The 20,975-nt window shown below is 52.7% G+C and overlaps 1 protein-coding gene across 1 annotated transcript; it reads right to left on the reverse strand.

Annotated features, from left to right (window-relative positions):
* Positions 1–20,843, reverse strand: LOC142255877 (L-amino-acid oxidase-like). The gene is made up of 7 exons (XM_075327324.1): positions 20,831–20,843; positions 20,441–20,664; positions 7,741–7,850; positions 6,126–6,327; positions 4,466–4,531; positions 2,732–2,859; positions 1–775 (listed from the first exon to the last, which is right to left on the reverse strand). The coding sequence occupies exons 1-7, from the start codon at positions 20,841–20,843 to the stop codon at positions 1–3; spliced, it is 1,518 nt and encodes a 505-aa protein (XP_075183439.1).
* Positions 20,844–20,975: the final 132 nt, after the last annotated feature.

The following is a 20,975-nucleotide window of genomic DNA, read 5'->3' on the forward strand; positions in this document are numbered from 1 at the left end:
TCAACAATTAGCATTATTGTGAATGTCTCTTGCTGCCCTCAGACCACTTTTAAGGGCTGTGTCAGTCCAGCCATGAGGGAATGACGTGTGCTCCCCGGCAAAGAAAATTTTGCCTTCTGGTTTGGATAAATCTTTATACATGTCCCCATACTGATATGGAGTGAAAAAGGCAAATGCTCCCATGGAATAGGGATCCAGACTCCATTTCTTCACCACGAACTTTGGGCAGAGTTTCCTCAGCTCCTCTTTTGGTCTTTGGTGGATGATGGCTAAGTCTTCCAAGACGACATCAACACATTTTTCATCACTGAGTGCCGTAAAGAAGAGCGAATCTTCTTCTATGGTGTATGATGCCAGAAGGACACCTCTCCCATTAGTGGAGTTATGACTTGGGTAGTAGACGTAACGAGATGGTCGATCTGTAGAACTTTTGCCACCGACTATACCGTCCTTTTCCCAAAACCTCTCTGTGCAGCTCAGGAGAATCTTGGTGGCACTTGTATAGTGAACAAAATGCAAAGCATGGGACTTCTCACTACTCAGAGGAGGACTGAAGTCTATAAGTCTGGTGGCCTTTGCGGTGGAGGTGATGATGACGTAGTCTGCGAATATGCTGGAGAGAGCAGAAGAATTCTTTTTCAGGTACTGGACACATATTTTTTGTTCCTTTGTGACGTTAACTTTGACCACGGTGGAGTTTAGTTTGATGACGTTTTCTAGCTTTTTGGCAAATGCTCTGGGCAACAGGTCGAAACCGCCAACAATCTCATCTAACCTATGGAGAAAATAAAGTAGTTGAAGGTTTGAATTTTTGTAACACCCAACTACAGATTTTACAAATATTATCCACCAATCTGTCGATCTATCTCTTAAATCTACACATTTCTAAGCCTACAATAGCCTAAAGCCACCCATAAACATGGATGTAGACTGAACAAGGCTTCATTCAACGCAGTAATCCTGTGTTCTTATGAGACAGACATGTCTGGTGGCAGCTTATCTTCTGGAGAACAAAGGGATCTTCTGTCATGGAATATGTACAGATGGAGCAGGGGCTCCTAGGCTAAGCTGGGGCCTTTGTACTGTCCCTTATCTGGAATGTAAGCTCAATGGTAGGCAGGTTTGAGCCCCCGGCATGGCCCAGTCTACCGTTCAAACCCTGATACTACTCCTCCCCACCCTGGGAGCACGCTGGAAACCCAGTAACCAAAACCAGACTAATAGGCAAAGACAAGGATAAATGAAAACTCATGCACACTGCACTAAAACACAAAAGAGGGACAGTATGTGAATAGGGGAGTAACGTAAAAGGGGTAGGAAATAAATGCACAACTGGAGAACTCACACACCACGCAGAACCGCAACTTGTAGATCACCATAGAACAGGAAAACCACAGGAACCGAGGAAGCAGAAGCTATATCTGGCACTCAGTCTCAGAATCCAGAACCTTATAAAGGGTAAAGGTGGCTGAGGTTGAAAATCAGCAGCCTGATCTCCGTGCAGGAATTAACTCCTGGTGAACTGAAGAGCAGCACAGCCAGATCCAGCCCATGACAGGCTGTGCATCTAAGGAATTTCAAGCTGCCTGTCGAACTCTGCAGTGTGAACAGTCTGACGCCGGCATGGCACCCAACACTGAAAACTGCATGACATCTTAAGTCCAAAATCGGTCCTCATCTCCCTTGACAATCAATTGTTTGGGGCCCTCATACACATTACACCGTCATTCAAATACATCAATACCATCTGAGTTGGCTGACATTAGTCTAATGTATATGGGGCACTAATGGGGAAGGGTTGGGGGCAACAACAATCCAGTTCAGCTTGTTATTGGGATATTTTTCAGCATGAGAGGAAGTTTTGCAAAATTTTAGAAACCTGAGTAAAAAATAAGACTCTAAAGATGTTTGACAAATGCCATAAAAGTCAGCCATGACAGTTCCCTGTTCCTGGACCTTCTCAATCGGAAATACTCATGGAAAAGTTCTATCTATTTCTTGTCTTCTTGGCCAGATCTAAGATCTTCATTGCTCCTTGAAGCCTAAGGGGTACTTTACATGCTGCGATGTCGCTTGCATTTGCTAGCGATGTCGAGCGCGATTGCACCTGCCCCCGTCACACGGCCGATATGTGGTGATAGCTGCCGTAGCGAACATTATCGCTACGGCAGCGTCACACGCACTTACCTGCCCTGCGACGTTGCTGTGACCGGCAAACCGCCTCCTTTCTAAGGGGGCGGTTCGATCAGCGTCACAGCGACGTCACAGCAGCGTCACTGAACGGCTCGCCCAATAGAAAAGGAGGGGATGAGATGAGCGGCCGGAACATGCCGCCCACCTCCTTCCTTCCTCCTTTTCCGGTGATAGCAGGTAAGGAGATGATTGTCATTCCAGCGGCGTCACACATAGCGATGTGTGCTACCGCAGGAACGACAAACAACATCATACCTGCAGTAGAACCGATATCATGGAAATGAACGACGTGTCAACGAGCAATGATTTTGCACGTTTTTGCGCTCGTTGATCGTCGCTCATTTGTGTTACACGCTGCGATGATGCTACCGGCGCCGGATGTGCGTCACAAACGACGTGACCCCGACGATATATCGGCAGCGATGTCGCAGCGTGTAAAGTACCCCTTAAACATTGTTATTTGGTCACCATCTAGTCACAGATGGAGCCCACTACCATGGTTCCATAGACATTGATGAAGAACTGGAACAATCTGTACCTGCTGTCGTTAATCAAAGTCAATCCTGATTCAATGAAGGAGATGTAGTAGTTTCCATTAGTATTTTTGTAGTGTCCAAGCATTTCAATCGCTCCTGCACTTAGATGTCCTACATCCACCAGGAAAGACTGTTGAGAAGAAGCACAAAGCAAATACATTACCACCAAACCATCCATATCCTGCTTCTGCGGAGCTGGAAGGTCTGCAATTCTTAACTTTCTCTGCATTCAAATTACATGTTTATATTTCTGGTACAAGAATAACTTAGCAGTGTAACGCTCACCACCACAGATGGAACTGCGGTGAGCACAAGTGGACCCACTGTACCACAGGAAGACCTCGGGCCTACCCTTTCGAGGGGTAAAGTCTGGGATTGTAGCAGCTGTCCCCCAGGACAAGGGCGGACACAGGAGCAGACAGGACTGAGTCTCAAGTGTAGACAGGGACCACTAGGGAAAATTGAGGCAGACAGCAAAGCCAGGCAGAGTCACTAGGAAGGCAGATGAAATGGCCAAGATGTACAGGCAGAATCTCCAGCACCAACAGGGCAGGACGGACTGGCAGCAGGTACAGGTAGGACAGGACTTGAATCAGGTGCAAACAGGACAGGGCTGGAACCAGGTACAGGCAGGAACAGAACTGGAACCAGGTGCCAACGGGTTGGGAACAGGTACAGGCAGGGACAGGACAGACAGGGAAAACAGGACATGACGGGCAGTTGACCTAACAACTAACTAGACAGACATCAACTGACTAACAGAACTGAGAGTGTTGAACAGGCACCTCCGCTAGTGGGAGTATGCCTTAAAGGGAACCTGTCACCAGATTTGGTGACTATAAGCTGCGGCCACCACCAGTGAGCTCTTATATACAGTATTCTAATATACTGCATATAAGAACCCAGGCCCCTGTGTAGAATGTAAAAATCACTTTATAATACTCACCTAAATGGTTGGTGCTGTGCAGACTGGTCGGATGGGTGTCTCCGTTCTCTAGTACCGGCGTTTCCTCTTTCGGCCATCTTTATCCTCCTTCTTCTGAAGTCTCTGGGTGCATGATGCGTCCTACGTCATACACACTCGCCGGCATTGAGGTCCTGTGCTGGCACACTACAATACTTTGATCTGCCCTGCTCAGGGCAGATCAAAGTGCACCTGTGCAAGACCTCCATGCCGGCCTGAGGTAGGACAGGTCATGCACCCAGGCTCCAGAAGAAGGAGGACAAAGATGGCTGAAAGAGGAGGCTCCGCACCCAGAGAATGGAGACACTCATCCAACCAGTCTGAGTGATACTGCGTCCCTGTGGGAGAGGAGTGCAGGGATGCAGCATTACAAGCAGCCATGAAGGGATCAAGGCAAAAACAGCTGATCCAGATAAACAGACCTCAGTAGATGCAAAACCTCAACATTGAATACAAGATGGCGCTATATGAAATATCATTAAGAAGCCAAATCCTATTATTGCCAAGGAAAAGATGTATTGGAGGCTACGAACCATTGGAATGGAGGGGGATATCCACTTAGAGGTTGATTGGAAGGGTATTGAAATCTCAGGGCTGTGTGAAGTAACACAGACCTGGGTGTAGCCCATGTGAAGTCAACAGGGGCCCAAGAGATAAGGGGGCCACATTCATCTCCAAAACTGGTAGGCGTTTGCATAATGATGAGCTGTTGGACCCTTTTCATTATGTCCCTAGTAGTTTATATATTTTTCTGATCAATGACTTGTATTACCTCCTTAGAAGAATGGTCAAATGTGTCCAGAAGTTTAGAACAATTGCCATTTGAGCTTGCGATGACCTGAAAAAGATAAAAATGATGAGTTGGCAAATAGAGCAAGATTGTAATACCGGTGTGTATGTCCTGGTCAATGTTGCCCAGTTTACCGTCTCATACGAGGAGACCAGAGTAGAACTTTTTTTGCAAAATGTCCAGTATAGAGGTTCCTACATGGAGCTAATAGGCTTTTTTCAGTCTATAGCTAGTACCGTATGTATTTTCTCCTTCAATCAAAAGGTCTGATATATGTCATTGACGTCGGAGAGCAGTACCCGTCACTGCGGACAGGTTCACTTGCTGCAGATGCTACTCACTAGTGGTAAGGAACAGAACGTTGCTCCTTCTTTATGGCTTATCACCAGGCTTCCCAGAGATAGTCAACTTGGGAGAAGGATGAATACATCGCTGACACACAAGTGTCATATCGATGCGATTTCAGCACGTATCAGTGCCAAGGCCCACCAGATGATCCTCCGGTCCCCCGTGGGCCAGTCCAACCCTGTATGATATTATTATGCTTTCTTAAAGCTCAATCATATCAGTTTTTCATGTTCGAATGTTTTCCATCTTTTTTCATGGATACCTATGACCATCAACGGGGCTGTTCACATGTCAGATGTTTTCCTCGGACCAAGCAAAATCACTGATACATGTCCAATATTGATTATTGATCAAATATGGCAATGCAGGCCTATGGGTCCATGAAAAAAATTGGACTGAACTCGGATGTCATCGGTGTGATGTCCATTTGTCATTGGCTGATAGGAGAAGGTGTTGAAACTTTTGTTTTTCTCATCAGTGAAAAAAAAAAACCTGATGAAACTCTTCCAAACGTAAAACTTACAACACTCCTTCCTTTTTTTTGGGATGCAAAAAAAACTGGTGTCCGACTAAGGCTTTAGGTTGCTGATGTCAATACGATGAAGGCCTATTATTGACTTTAGGGTCCACTGAAGTTTAGGTTACCATGTTTGTCAAAGTCAAAAAGATCCATCTGACCACAAGAATTGCCTAAAAAAACCTAAGGACTGCACATCTCATGTGTTATCTCTAAAGAGGTGTGATGCTAGTCAGTACTTACGGGTAGTATAAATGGTAGAGTAGTCAGGAAAAACATGGTCTGGTAACAGGAGGACACGTATGGACACAGGGTGTATACAGAGGCGTAGTCAGGTCATGATCCGAGGGTCAGAATTAAAGGGAGAAAACTGAGACTTGGTCAGGTAACAGTCCAAGGTCAAAAGCCAGGAGGTCATGTCAGGAACAGGGAGCGGGCAGAGAAGAGTCAAATACCAGTTCGGGGTCAGGAAACTAATATCTGAGCACAGGCAGGCACACAGGCCAACAGAACAACTACAGGACCAAAATGTACGACTGGCGAGGTTCTGGGAGAGCATGTACCCGGAAGATGGAACACCTGAGTAATCAGCACCTCCCAGAACCAACATGGAATCCTGCACTGTTAATCAACCTGCCAGCCAGTCGCCCAGGGAATGACAGCAGAGCATCTCCCAGTGTGCAAGATGCTCTGCACAGAGGAATCGTGACAAGAGGTCTATGGAAGATCAGACACCTTGCCCCCTTAAATCCGCCCTATTAGAAAAAATGGATATACCTTGTATAACAGCGGATTGTACAGCTCATCTATAGATTTGCCTTCTTCTTTTGATGTTAGAATAAATCCAAACAGGTTTGGGTTCTTCCTGACGTCCTTTTCTGTTTGTCTGATGTTGTTGAATAGGTAAAAATTATTTTCATTTGATGAAATAAAAGGTCTGAGCTCAAGGCCGCACTGCCTAATGTATTCACGAACAATCCTGTAAGGGGGAACAGAGGCATAGTTAAATGGAAAAACAGCTTGGGTTCCTGACCGCCGATCCATTTCTTCTCTATAAGGCTGCCGAAAAAAGCTGAGGGTAGCGCTCGGCAGCCCCAAATGAATGACCACTGCCATTGGAATGGGGTAAAAGTATCTGCAAGGCTGGTGATAACTTGTTTTCACTAAAAAAACTTTTTAATTATGTACCCTATTGTATGAGGTTATACAAATATTCAAAGATTGCTCACGCCTCACCAAAAGAACATTTTGCAATATGTTTATTTTAAGGAACCAAGTACGGTATGTTCAAGAAGGGAGATTTTTTATTTTTCCGAAAGGGGTTGTCTCATGAACAATATTTATCATCTATTCTAAGGAAAAATAATAAATGGAGGATTGCTTGGGTCCGGCTGTGGGGGCCATAGTTCCCTATGGGAATGACGTGTTCATTAGCAGGTATAACTATTATTACATCAATTGTCTGTAAGGCCCAGGGGCGGAACAATCGCGGTCGCAAGGATCGCGATAGGGCCCAGGGGTGCAGGGGGCCCGCCGGCCCCAGCTTTAGCTGGATGTGCGTCTGAGGCAGCTAATAGACCCATTGGGTACCTTTACTGTGATACAAGCTGACGGCCAAACAGAAGCTGGCTGCTTTCAACGGCGTCCCCATGATTGAGGCGGCGCATGACAATGCCGACTAAAGCTGCTAACCACTGTGTGCCAGCTATAAAAGAGCAATATACTGTATATACCAGGAGGGGGACATTATATACCAGGAGGGGAACAGTATATACCAGGATGGGGCACATATTTACTGGGATAGGGGGCATATATATCAGGATGGGGCACATATTTACTGAGATAGGGGGATATATATCAGGATGGATGACATATTTCCCAGGAAGGAGCCCAGGATGAGGGACATTAGTACAGGATGGGGGACATTATTAAATACTGGGGGGAGGGCAGCTCGTATGTCTTTATAGGATTTAGAATGCTTAATGTATACATACATATACATACATCTGACCAACATGCGGAAATGAGGGGGTCCAAATATTGTATTGGGGCCCATCAAACTCTAGTTACGCCACTAGTAAGGCCTACTCTCCGAGTCCTATCACTATGCTACTGCTTCAAAGAAATGCAGCTACATCCCCCTCCTCCCCCACTATTGTTTTTACTTTTTTTTTTTTTACTCTTTCACAATATATATACAAACTATTATTTTCAAACCTTGAAAAATCTTCATGAAAATTTGCACAAAATAAATAATTCATTTTAATACAAACGTTTTATATAATTCAGACACATTTTCCTCCCCATACCACCGCACAGTATATAATATAGCTGGCGGGGTACATTGCCCTACCAATTTGAGAGCCAAATCTATATACGCTACTGATTATACCTGTGAGACTCTGGCAATCGCATGGGTCCCAATTCTGCATACCAGCCCTCCGGGTCTCTATGCGTCCTCACACGACCCCCGACGCGGCCGTCTGCTTCCAGCACAGTCACCTGTCATATGACGGATAAAACATTGATTTTGTATAACAATTGCAAAGTATATAAGGATTATCAGGGAATCTCATTGTTTTTGCTATGTAATCTGAAAACAGCATGCTGTAGCGGTTAACACACAGATTTCAGCATTGCGTCGCTTATCAAGCTCTCTGCTGATGTTTTCTTGCACTGATTGTTTTAGGACCAGGAGCTTATCATTGCTGAACTAGTTTAGTTAGTCCAACCATGCCCCCTTCCTGTGATAAGCAGCTCAATGTCTACAGACATTGTACATTGAGAGCTGTGGTGTGGGTGGGGGCAGCTTTCTCAGCTCTTTTACATGATACATCTAAAAACTCTGTGTCAGAACCACTGCACCCAGTAAACTAAAGCCTAGATGATACGATTTACGAGCGCAAAATCGTCGTAATCGTATCATCGGTACAGCGTCGGCGTAATCCATAATTACGCTGACGCGACGGTCCGATGTTGTTCCTCTGTCCTGCGGCAGCACACATCGCTGTATGTGAAGTTGCAGGAGCGAGGAACATCTCCTACCGGCGTCACCGCGGCTTCCGTAGGATATGCGGAAGGAAGGAGGTGGGCAGGATGTTTACATCCCGCTCATCTCCGCCCCTCCGCCGCTATTGGCCGCCTGCCGTGTGACGTCGCTATGACGCCGCTCGACCCGCCCCCTTAGGAAGGAGGCGGGTTGCCAGCCAGAGCGACGGTCGCAGGGCAGGTGAGTGCATGTGAAGCTGGCGTAGCGTTCATGTTCGCTACGCCAGCTATCACACAATATCGTACCTGCGACGGGGGCGGGGACTTTCGCGTGCGACATCGCAGCATCGGCTTGCGATGTCGCAACGTGCAAAGTACCCCTAAGTGATATTTAATTGAATTCAGGGTCTCTTTGCCTACATCAGGCTGCTCTCAGATGACGTAGCAAAAATCTGTTGGCAGAGTGCCTCTAAATCCTTCGTGCCATTTGACATACCGATACGTCATGGTCAATAAGGAGTGCCTGACACCTTGCTATGTCATGGTGATTACAAAGGGCACAGGAGCTGTGCCTACACGATAGCCGCTGGGGACTCGACTTAAGTAATAGTCTAGCTTCAACTGTCACAGCTAGGGCCAATTCTTGCATCACTCCTGGCTGTTTAACCCACTACATGCTGTGATCAATGCGCTCCCTCTCCCACCTGATTGGGACCCCTGCAACATTATTACGGGGGGTTGCCACAGCAACCCATAGTAAAATGACGACCTTCGGGTCTGCCAGCTACATTGGTCTCTTAGACCATGCCAGGAGCATGGTCTAACAGGCATTCTGTCAGTGTAATACTGATAGGTGTAATGTATTGCAATGTGGGTACATTAAAAAGTTTTTTCTAGGTTTGGTTACTGTAACTCCAAACACTTTTTTTTTCTAAAATGAAGGTTTTTTTGCATCACTGAATATTGAAGGATATAGTTTTTCAATTTTCATTTTTTCTTTACACATTACTTTAGTTCCTGTAAACGGTTAATAAACTTCTTGCATCTGGTTTTGTGCAGTGTGAGGGGTGCAGTTTTTAGAATGGTGTCACTTTTGGGTATTTTCTGTCACCTAGGCCTCTTAAAGTCACTTCAACTGTGATGTGGTCCATCAGATTGCATCAGGCAGCCCAACAGCGACCCCCTGCCAGCTGCACCCGGGGCACATGCCCCCTGCCAGCAAGGATGGATGGGGCACATCCAGGGTGGAGACTGTAGGAAGGATTGATGGGGGCACATCCAGGGTAGGGACTGTAGGAAGGATGGATGGGGGCACATCCAGGGTAGGGACTGTAGGAAGGATGGATGGGGGCACTTCCAGGGTAGGGACTGTAGGAAGGATGGATGGGGGCACATCCAGGGTAGGGACTGTAGGAAGGATGGATGGGGGCACATCCAGGGTAGGGACTGTAGGAAGGATGGATGGGGGCACATCCAGGGTAGGGACTGTAGGAAGGATGGATGGGGGCACATCTAGGGTGGGGACTGTAGGAAGGATGGATGGGGGCACATCCAGGGTGGGGACTGTAGGAAGGTTGGATGGGGGCACATCCAGGGTGGGGACTGTAGGAAGGATGGATGGGGGCACATCCAGAGTGGGGACTGTAGGAAGGATGGATGGGGACACATCTAGAGTGGCGACTGTAGGAAGGATGGATGGAGGCACATCCAGGGTGGGGACTGTAGGAAGGATGGATGGGGGCACATCCAGGGTGGGGACTGTAGGAAGGTTGGATGGGGGCACATCCAGGGTGGGGACTGTAGGAAGGATGGATGGGGACACATCCAGGGTGGGGACTGTAGGAAGGATGGATGGGGCACATCCAGGGTGGGGACTGTAGGAAGGATGGATGTGGCACATCCAGGGTGGGGACTGTAGGAAGGATGGATGGGGGCACATCCAGAGTGGGGACTGTAGGAAGGATGGATGGGGACACATCTAGAGTGGCGACTGTAGGAAGGATGGATGGAGGCACATCCAGGGTGGGGACTGTAGGAAGGATGGATGGGGGCACATCCAGGGTGGAGACTGTAGGAAGGTTGGATGGGGGCACATCCAGGGTGGGGACTGTAGGAAGGATGGATGGGGACACATCCAGGGTGGGGACTGTAGGAAGGATGGATGGGGCACATCCAGGGTGGGGACTGTAGGAAGGATGGATGGGGGCACATCCAGGGTGGGGACTGTAGGAAGGATGGATGGGGACACATCCAGGGTGGGGACTGTAGGAAGGATGGATGGGGCACATCCAGGGTGGGGACTGTAGGAAGGATGGATGGGGGCACATCCAAGGTGGGGACTGTAGGAAGGATGGATGGGGACACATCCAGGGTGGGGACTGTAGGAAGGATGGATGGGGGCACATCCAGGGTGGGGACTGTAGGAAGGTTGGATGGGGGCACATCCAGGGTGGGGACTGTAGGAAGGATGGATGGGGGCACATCCAGGGTGGAGACTGTAGGAAGGATGGATGAGGGCACATCCAGGGTGGGGACTGTAGGAAGGTTGGATGGGGGTGTGGCGCCCTGGACAAGCCAGGTCGTCAGAGGTACTGCAACAACACAACCCACACCCCGGCTAGGAACACCGAAGTTAGATAAAAATCCTTGTTGCCTCCCTCCAGGGGCTGATGTCCACACCAGGGGGTGGAGCCAGGCGGTTGGCCCCACCGACCGAGGAGTTAACAGTCCTGGAGGCGGGAAAAGGAAGTCAGATCAGTTAGGGAAGTGGAAGAGTGAGGAGTAAAGTGGTGGCAGAGGAGACTGTCCGTGTCCAGGTGCGTGGCTCGGGTACATACAGCAAGGTTGGCAGACGGTGGTGACCGTCTGCAGGAGAGGCTGGTTGACGTGAACCGTAAGGACCGGGGACGGGCGGTGGCCCGCCGGTAGCGGATCGGGGAGCGAAGAGAAGCCAGCACCATTCGGCAGGGCCTACGGACCCCGACCAGGCTTGGAGTCGCCGTAAAACCGGTCAAATCCGTTAGCGAAGGGAACCTCCGGGGTTTCCCAGCAGCCAAGACCCGATTGAAGGCAACCGCTCAAACCGTGAAGGGAAATACAGTCACTGCCAAGGCTACAGTTCCCAGGGCCAGAGCCTGCGGGCAAAAGGGGCTCCCTCAGCATCCATCCAAGCTGGGGAGCGGGTTACCGGTGGGAAGCCACCAGAACCAAGAACTTAACACAGGTGCAGGGAAAGGCAAACACCGCCAACCTACCAGGAGAAAAACCACCGCAGCCGTCTGTGGGACCCGTCCATCCAGCCGTTTGTTTTACCAGAGACTTTGCATTCATCATTGGCTGAGTGAGTACCATCGTGCCGTGCGGCACCGCGCTGCTCCCGCGACCCTGCACCTCACCAGGCCCCGTAACCCACCTGTCATTCCTCCCTCACCGGGCCCCGGGACAACCAACCCCCCTACCCACGGAGGGGAAGAACAACATCCAAGCTGCTCCCTGTCATCGCTCCCAGGATCCCCGTCCAGAGCAGCGGTGGTGTCACAACCTCACCACAACTGTGGCGCCCTGGACAAGCCAGGTCGTCACAGGTACTACACCAACACACCCTACACCCCGGCTAGGCACACCTAGGCCAAACACAAATCCTTGTTGCCTTCCTCCAGGGGCTGATGTCCACACCAGGGGGTGGGCCAGGCGGTTGGTCCCGCCCACCGAGGAGTTCACAGTCCTGAAAGCGGGAAAAGTTTTCAGTTTAGTTTTGGAGAGGAAAGTGGTAGCAGAGGAGACTGACCATGTCCGGGTGTGTGGCCCAGGCACCCAGCAAGGTTGGCAGATGGTGGTGACCGTCTGCAGGAGAGGCTGATTGGAGTGAACCGTACGGACCGGGGACGGGCGGTGGCCCACCGGTACCGGATCGGGGAGTGAAGAGAAGCCAGCACCATCCGGCAGGGCCTACGGACCCCGACCAGGCTAGGAGTCGCCGTAAAACCGGTCAAATCCGTTAGCGAAGGGAACCTCTGGGGTTTCCCAGCAGCCAAGACCCGATTGAAGGCAACAGCTCACACCGTAGGGGGAAACACAGTCACCGCCAAGGCTACAGTTCCCAGGGCCAGAGCCTGCGGGCAAAAAGGGCTCCCTCAGCATCCATCCAAGCTGGGGAGCGGGTTACCGGTGGGAAGCCATTGGAACCGTAAACACGACACCGGTGCAGGGAAAGGCAGTCACCATCAACCTGCCGGGAGGAGAGCAACCGCAGCCGCCTGTGGGACCCGTCCATCCAGCCGTTTGTTTGACCAGAGACTCTGTGTGAATTACTGGCTGAGTGAGTACCACCGTGCCGTACAGCACAGCGCTGCCCCCGCGACCCTGCACCTCACCAGGCCCCGTAACCCGCCTGCCATCCCTAAAACCCTCACCGGGGCCCCGGGACAACCAACCCCCTACCCACGGAGGGGAGAACCAACATCCAAGCTGCTCCCTGTCATCGCTCCCGGGATCCCCGTCCAGAGCAGCGGTGGTGTCACAACTTCACCACAACCGTGGGTGGCGTCACGGACAATATCCCCCAAACCACACACCAATTCCCGCTCGAGACCCTGGGATCCGGCCCACCGCTCGAGCCACCACCGAGCAGCAGCAGTAGCAGCAGCCGCCGGACCTGAGCAGTGGGTGAGCGCAGCGTCCCCTCCTCCGCCCGCGACACAACCGTGGGTGGCGTCACAGACAATAAATCCCCAAAACCATTCCCCCCTTTCACTCACGGGCGAGGAGCGCCGCTCGAGTCCCCGGGATCCGGCCCACCACTCGAGCCACCAACCGAGCGAGCAGCAGCAGCAGCCGGACCCTCCGCCCGCGACAGGGGCACAACCAGGGTGGAGATTGTAGGATGGATGGATGGGGTCACATCCAGGGTAGGGACTGTAGGAAAGATGGATGGGGCACATCTTGGGTGGGGACTGTTGGAAGGCTGGATGGGGGCACATCCAGGGTAGGGACTGTAGGAAGGATTGATGGGGGCACATCCAGGGTAGGGACTGTAGGAAGGATGGATGGGGGCACTTCCAGGGTAGGGACTGTAGGAAGGATGGATGGGGGCACATCCAGGGTAGGGACTGTAGGAAGGATAGATGGGGGCACATCCAGGGTGGGGACTGTAGGAAGGATGGATGGGGGCACATCCAGGGTAGGGACTGTAGGAAGGATAGATGGGGGCACATCCAGGGTGGGGACTGTAGGAAGGATGGATGGGGGCACATCCAGGGTAGGGACTGTAGGAAGGATGGATGGGGGCACATCTAGGGTGGGGACTGTAGGAAGGATGGATGGGGGCACATCCAGGGTGGGGACTGTAGGAAGGTTGGATGGGGGCACATCGAGGGTGGGGACTGTAGGAAGGATGGATGGGGGCACATCCAGGGTGGGGACTGTAGGAAGGATGGATGGGGGCACATCCAGAGTGGGGACTGTAGGAAGGATGGATGGGGACACATCTAGAGTGGCGACTGTAGGAAGGATGGATGGAGGCACATCCAGGGTGGGGACTGTAGGAAGGATGGATGGGGGCACATCCAGGGTGGGGACTGTAGGAAGGTTGGATGGGGGCACATCCAGGGTGGGGACTGTAGGAAGGATGGATGGGGACACATCCAGGGTGGGGACTGTAGGAAGGATGGATGGGGCACATCCAGGGTGGGGACTGTAGGAAGGATGGATGGGGGCACATCCAAGGTGGGGACTGTAGGAAGGATGGATGGGGACACATACAGGGTGGGGACTGTGGGAAGGATGGATGGGGGCACATCCAGGGTGGGGACTGTAGGAAGGTTGGATGGGGGCACATCCAGGGTGGGGACTGTAGGAAGGATGGATGGGGGCACATCCAGGGTGGAGACTGTAGGAAGGATGGATGAGGGCACATCCAGGGTGGGGACTGTAGGAAGGTTGGATGGGGGTGTGGCGCCCTGGACAAGCCAGGTCGTCAGAGGTACTGCAACAACACAACCCACACCCCGGCTAGGAACACCGAAGTTAGATAAAAATCCTTGTTGCCTCCCTCCAGGGGCTGATGTCCACACCAGGGGGTGGAGCCAGGCGGTTGGCCCCACCCACCGAGGAGTTAACAGTCCTGGAGGCGGGAAAAGGAAGTCAGATCAGTTAGGGAAGTGGAAGAGTGAGGAGTAAAGTGGTGGCAGAGGAGACTGTCCGTGTCCAGGTGCGTGGCTCGGGTACATACAGCAAGGTTGGCAGACGGTGGTGACCCTCTGCAGGAGAGGCTGGTTGACGTGAACCGTAAGGACCGGGGACGGGCAGTGGCCCGCCGGTAGCGGATCGGGGAGCGAAGAGAAGCCAGCACCATTCGGCAGGGCCTACGGACCCCGACCAGGCTTGGAGTCGCCGTAAAACCGGTCAAATCCGTTAGCGAAGGGAACCTCCGGGGTTTCCCAGCAGCCAAGACCCGATTGAAGGCAACCGCTCAAACCGTGAAGGGAAATACAGTCACTGCCAAGGCTACAGTTCCCAGGGCCAGAGCCTGCGGGCAAAAGGGGCTCCCTCAGCATCCATCCAAGCTGGGGAGCGGGTTACCGGTGGGAAGCCACCAGAACCAAGAACTTAACACAGGTGCAGGGAAAGGCAAACACCGCCAACCTACCAGGAGAAGAACCACCGCAGCCGTCTGTGGGACCCGTCCATCCAGCCGTTTGTTTTACCAGAGACTTTGCATTCATCATTGGCTGAGTGAGTACCACCGTGCCGTGCGGCACCGCGCTGCTCCCGCGACCCTGCACCTCACCAGGCCCCGTAACCCACCTGTCATTCCTCCCTCACCGGGCCCCGGGACAACCAACCCCCCTACCCACGGAGGGGAAGAACAACATCCAAGCTGCTCCCTGTCATCGCTCCCAGGATCCCCGTCCAGAGCAGCGGTGGTGTCACAACCTCACCACAACTGTGGCGCCCTGGACAAGCCAGGTCGTCACAGGTACTACACCAACACACCCTACACCCCGGCTAGGCACACCTAGGCCAAACACAAATCCTTGTTGCCTTCCTCCAGGGGCTGATGTCCACACCAGGGGGTGGGCCAGGCGGTTGGTCCCGCCCACCGAGGAGTTCACAGTCCTGAAAGCGGGAAAAGTTTTCAGTTTAGTTTTGGAGAGGAAAGTGGTGGCAGAGGAGACTGACCGTGTCCGGGTGTGTGGCCCAGGCACCCAGCAAGGTTGGCAGATGGTGGTGACCGTCTGCAGGAGAGGCTGATTGGAGTGAACCGTACGGACCGGGGACGGGCGGTGGCCCACCGGTACCGGATCGGGGAGTGAAGAGAAGCCAGCACCATCCGGCAGGGCCTACGGACCCCGACCAGGCTAGGAGTCGCCGTAAAACCGGTCAAATCCGTTAGCGAAGGGAACCTCCGGGGTTTCCCAGCAGCCAAGACCCGATTGAAGGCAACAGCTCACACCGTAGGGGGAAACACAGTCACCGCCAAGGCTACAGTTCCCAGGGCCAGAGCCTGCGGGCAAAAGGGGCTCCCTCAGCATCCATCCAAGCTGGGGAGCGGGTTACCGGTGGGAAGCCATTGGAACCGTAAACACGACACCGGTGCAGGGAAAGGCAGTCACCATCAACCTGCCGGGAGGAGAGCAACCGCAGCCGCCTGTGGGACCCGTCCATCCAGCCGTTTGTTTGACCAGAGACTCTGTGTGAATTACTGGCTGAGTGAGTACCACCGTGCCGTACAGCACAGCGCTGCCCCCGCGACCCTGCACCTCACCAGGCCCCGTAACCCGCCTGCCATCCCTAAAACCCTCACCGGGGCCCCGGGACAACCAACCCCCTACCCACGGAGGGGAGAACCAACATCCAAGCTGCTCCCTGTCATCGCTCCCGGGATCCCCGTCCAGAGCAGCGGTGGTGTCACAACTTCACCACAACCGTGGGTGGCGTCATGGACAATATCCCCCAAACCACACACCAATTCCCGCTCGAGACCCTGGGATCCGGCCCACCGCTCGAGCCACCACCGAGCAGCAGCAGTAGCAGCAGCCGCCGGACCTGAGCAGTGGGTGAGCGCAGCGTCCCCTCCTCCGCCCGCGACACAACCGTGGGTGGCGTCACAGACAATAAATCCCCAAAACCATTCCCCCCTTTCACTCACGGGCGAGGAGCGCCGCTCGAGTCCCCGGGATCCGGCCCACCACTCGAGCCACCAACCGAGCGAGCAGCAGCAGCAGCCGGACCCTCCGCCCGCGACAGGGGCACATCCAGGGTGGAGATTGTAGGATGGATGGATGGGGTCACATCCAGGGTAGGGACTGTAGGAAAGATGGATGGGGCACATCTTGGGTGGGGACTGTAGGAAGGATGGATGGAGGCACATGCAGAGTGGGGACTGTAGGAAGGATGGATGGGGGCACATCCAGGGTGCGGACTATAGGAAGGACGGATGGGGGCACATCCAGGGTGGGGACTGTAGGAAGGATGGATGGGGCACATCCAGGGTGGGGACTGTAGGAAGGATGGATGTGGCACATCCAGGGTGGGGACTGTAGGAAGGATGGATGGTGGCACATCCAGGGTGGGGATTGAAGGAAGGTTGGATGGGGGCACATCCACAGTGGGGACTCTAGGAAGGATGGATGGGGACACATCCAGGGTGGAGACTGTCGGAAGGATGGGTGAGGGCACATCCAGGGTGGGGATTGAAGGAAGGTTGGATGGGGGCACATCCAAGGTGTGGACTGTAGGAAGGATGGATGGGGCACATCCAGGGTGGGGACTGTAGGAAAGATGGATGGGGCACATCCAGGGCGGGGACTGTCAGAAGGATGGATGGGGCACATCCAGGGTGGGGACTGTAGGAAAGATGGATGAGGGCACATCCAGGGTGGGGACTGTAGTAAGGATGGATGGGGCACATCCAGGGTAGGGACTGTAGGAAGGTTGGATGGGGACACATCCAGGGTGGGGACTGTAGGAAGGATGGATGGGGCACATCCAGGGTGGGACTGTAGGAAGGATGGATGGGGGCACATCCAGGGTGCGGACTATAGGAAGGACGGATGGGGACACATCCAGGGTGGGGACTGTAGGAAGGATGGATGGGGCACATCCAGGGTGGGACTGTAGGAAGGATGGATGGGGGCACATCCAGGGTAGGGACTGTAGGAAAGATGGATGGGGCACATCTTGGGTGGGGACTGTAGGAAGGATGGATGGAGGCACATGCAGAGTGGGGACTGTAGGAAGGATGGATGGGGGCACATCCAGGGTGCGAACTATAGGAAGGACGGATGGGGGCACATCCAGGGTGGGGACTGTAGGAAGGATGGATGGGGCACATCCAGGGTGGGGACTGTAGGAAGGATGGATGGGGGCACATCCAGGGTGGGGATTGAAGGAAGGTTGGATGGGGACACATCCAGGGTGGGGACTGTAGGAAGGATGGATGGGGGCACATCCAGGGTGGGGATTGAAGGAAGGTTGGATGGGGGCACATCCACAGTGGGGACTCTAGGAAGGATGGTTGGGGACACATCCAGGGTGGAGACTGTCGGAAGGATGGGTGAGGGAACATCCAGGGTGGGGATTGAAGGAAGGTTGGATGGGGGCACATCCAAGGTGTGGACTGTAGGAAGGATGGATGGGGCACATCCAGGGTGGGGACAGTAGGAAAGATGGATGGGGCACATCCAGGGCGGGGACTGTCGGAAGGATGGATGTGGCACATCCAGGGTGGGGACTGTAGTAAGGATGGGGGTAGGGACTGTAGGAAGGTTGGATGGGGACACATCCAGGGTGGGGACTGTAGGAAGGATGGATGGGGCACATCCAGGGTAGGGACTGTAGGAAAGATGAATGGGGCACATCTTGGGTGGGGACTGTAGGAAGGATGGATGGAGGCACATGCAGAGTGGGGACTGTAGGAAGGATGGATGGGGGCACATCCAGGGTGCGGACTATAGGAAGGATGGATGGGGGCACATCCAGGGTGGGGGCTGTAGGAAGGATGGATGGGGCACATCCAGGGTGGGGACTGTAGGAAGGATGGATGGGGCACATCCAGGGTGGGGACTGTAGGAAGGATGGATGTGGCACATCCAGGGTGGGGACTGTAGGAAGGATGGATGGGGGCACATCCAGGGTGGGGATTGAAGGAAGGTTGGATGGGGGCACATCCACAGTGGGGACTCTAGGAAGGATGGATGGGGACACATCCAGGGTGGAGACTGTCGGAAGGATGGGTGAGGGCACATCCAGGGTGGGGATTGAAGGAAGGTTGGATGGGGGCACATCCAAGGTGTGGACTGTAGGAAGGATGGATGGGGCACATCCAGGGTGGGGACTGTAGGAAAGATGGATGGGGCACATCCAGGGCGGGGACTGTCGGAAGGATGGATGGGGCACATCCAGGGTGGGGACTGTAGGAAAGATGGATGTGGCACATCCAGGGTGGGGACTGTAGTAAGGATGGATGGGGCACATCCAGGGTAGGGACTGTAGGAAGGTTGGATGGGGACACATCCAGGGTGGGGACTGTAGGAAGGATGGGTGGGGCACATCCAGGGTGGGACTGTAGGAAGGATGGATGGGGGCACATCCAGGGTGCGGACTATAGGAAGGACGGATGGGGACACATCCAGGGTGGGGACTGTAGGAAGGATGGATGGGGCACATCCAGGGTGGGACTGTAGGAAGGATGGATGGGGACACATCCAGGGTGGGGACTGTAGGAAAGATGGATGGGGGAACATCCAGGGTAGGGACTGTAGTAAGGATGGATGGGGCACATCCAGGGTGGGACTGTAGGAAGGTTGGATGGGGCACATCCAGGGTGGGGACTGTAGTAAGGATGGATGGGGCACATCCAGGGTGGGACTGTAGGAAGGATGGATGGGGACACATCCAGGGTGGGGACTGTAGGAAGGATGGATGGGGCACATCCAGGGTGGGACTGTAGGAAGGATGGATGGGGGCACTTCCAGGGTGGGGACTGTAGGAAGGATGGATGGGGGCACATCCAGGGTAGGGACTGTAGGAAAGATGGATGGGGGCACATCTTGGGTGGGGACTGTAGGAAAGATGGATGAAGGCACATGCAGAGTGGGGACTGTAGGAAGGTTGGATGGGGGTGCATCCAGGGTGGGGACTGTAGGAAGGTTGGATGGGGGTGCATCCAGGGTGGGGACTGTAGGAAGGTTGGATGGGGGTGCATCCAGGGTGGGGACTGTAGGAAGGTTGGATGGGGGTGCATCCAGGGTGGGGACTGTAGGAAGGTTGGATGGGGGTGCATCCAGGGTGGGGACTGTAGGAAGGTTGGATGGGGGTGCATCCAGGGTGGGGGCTATGGAAGTTCATTGCTTATCATAGTTCTCTTTCTCAACGTCTATGACATTTGCCCACATACCGCCCTGTCTATGTCTATGAGGGTCTCCGAGTTAATAATTTTAATAATAATTTTATTCATTTATATAGCGCTATTAATTCCATAGCGCTTTACACACATTGGCAATACTGTCCCCATTGGGGCTCACAATCTAGAGTCCCTATCTGTATGTCTTTGGAGTGTGGGAGGAAACCGGAGTACCCGGAGGAAACCCACGCAAACACGGGGAGAACATACAAACTCCTTGCAGATGGTGTCCTTGGTGGGATTTGAACCCAGGACCCCAGCGCTGCAAGACTGCAGTGCTAACCACTGAGCCACCGTGAGTTCCAACTCTCCCTCAACAGATGATGTTGGAGGAGATGATTGGTCAGATGGGATTTTCCTGCCTGATCCTTCTGTTTAAGGGGAGATGACCCCCTCCTCTCACCCCATTGAAAACATAGGAATACTAGACAGAACAATTGGTACTGTATATGGGGAAGTTCAAAAAATTGTGCGAATGTTCTTCCATCTGCTATCTTGCTTTAGAAATCCAGGTTTTCCGGTTTCCTCCCACACTCCAAAGACATACTGATAGGGAATTTAGCTTGTGAGCCCCAATGGGGACAGGGATGATGATGTATATAAAGCGCTGCAGAATATTTTAGCGCTATATAAAAATAAAGATTATTATTATTATTATAATAGAAACTGGAAGCTATGAGTTATTTATCAGCCGACTTACCTTGTGCCCGGCGTCTTGCAACGCTTTGGCTGCGGAGAGTCCGGCCAATCCTGCGCCAACAATTACAATGTGTTTTCGATTAATTTTTTTGGTGCAGACCGGTAAACCATATTTGGCAATTTTCAGCAGATCGTCATACTCAGGGTCTTTTAAGCATTCTTGTAAAGGGCTGAGATCAGTCTTCACCCTCCCAGCCAATAACCAGAGTACCAGGGGAACAAATACTGTGGATAATAAAGATGGAGACAGTGATGCAAACGTTTACACCATGGACAGTGAACCTGCTGTGGACTCATTGCTGGCTCCATTATGATTAGCAATTTCTATTGACATGAACCAGTATATACCAATATAACAAATAGAGAGAACTTTGGAAAATCCTCTACTTACAAAACACGTCCATATCTTCCTGTAACGTATCCCGGTAAGATACTGACTCTGTAATAATACTTATATACAGTACCAGTGCGGGAGGGACCTATGATATTTTGCATAATTTGACGACAGATTGTTACAATGTGACACTTGACAATTA

This window comes from Anomaloglossus baeobatrachus, chromosome 11 (assembly GCF_048569485.1).
Source record: "Anomaloglossus baeobatrachus isolate aAnoBae1 chromosome 11, aAnoBae1.hap1, whole genome shotgun sequence".
Lineage (NCBI taxonomy): Eukaryota > Metazoa > Chordata > Amphibia > Anura > Aromobatidae > Anomaloglossus > Anomaloglossus baeobatrachus.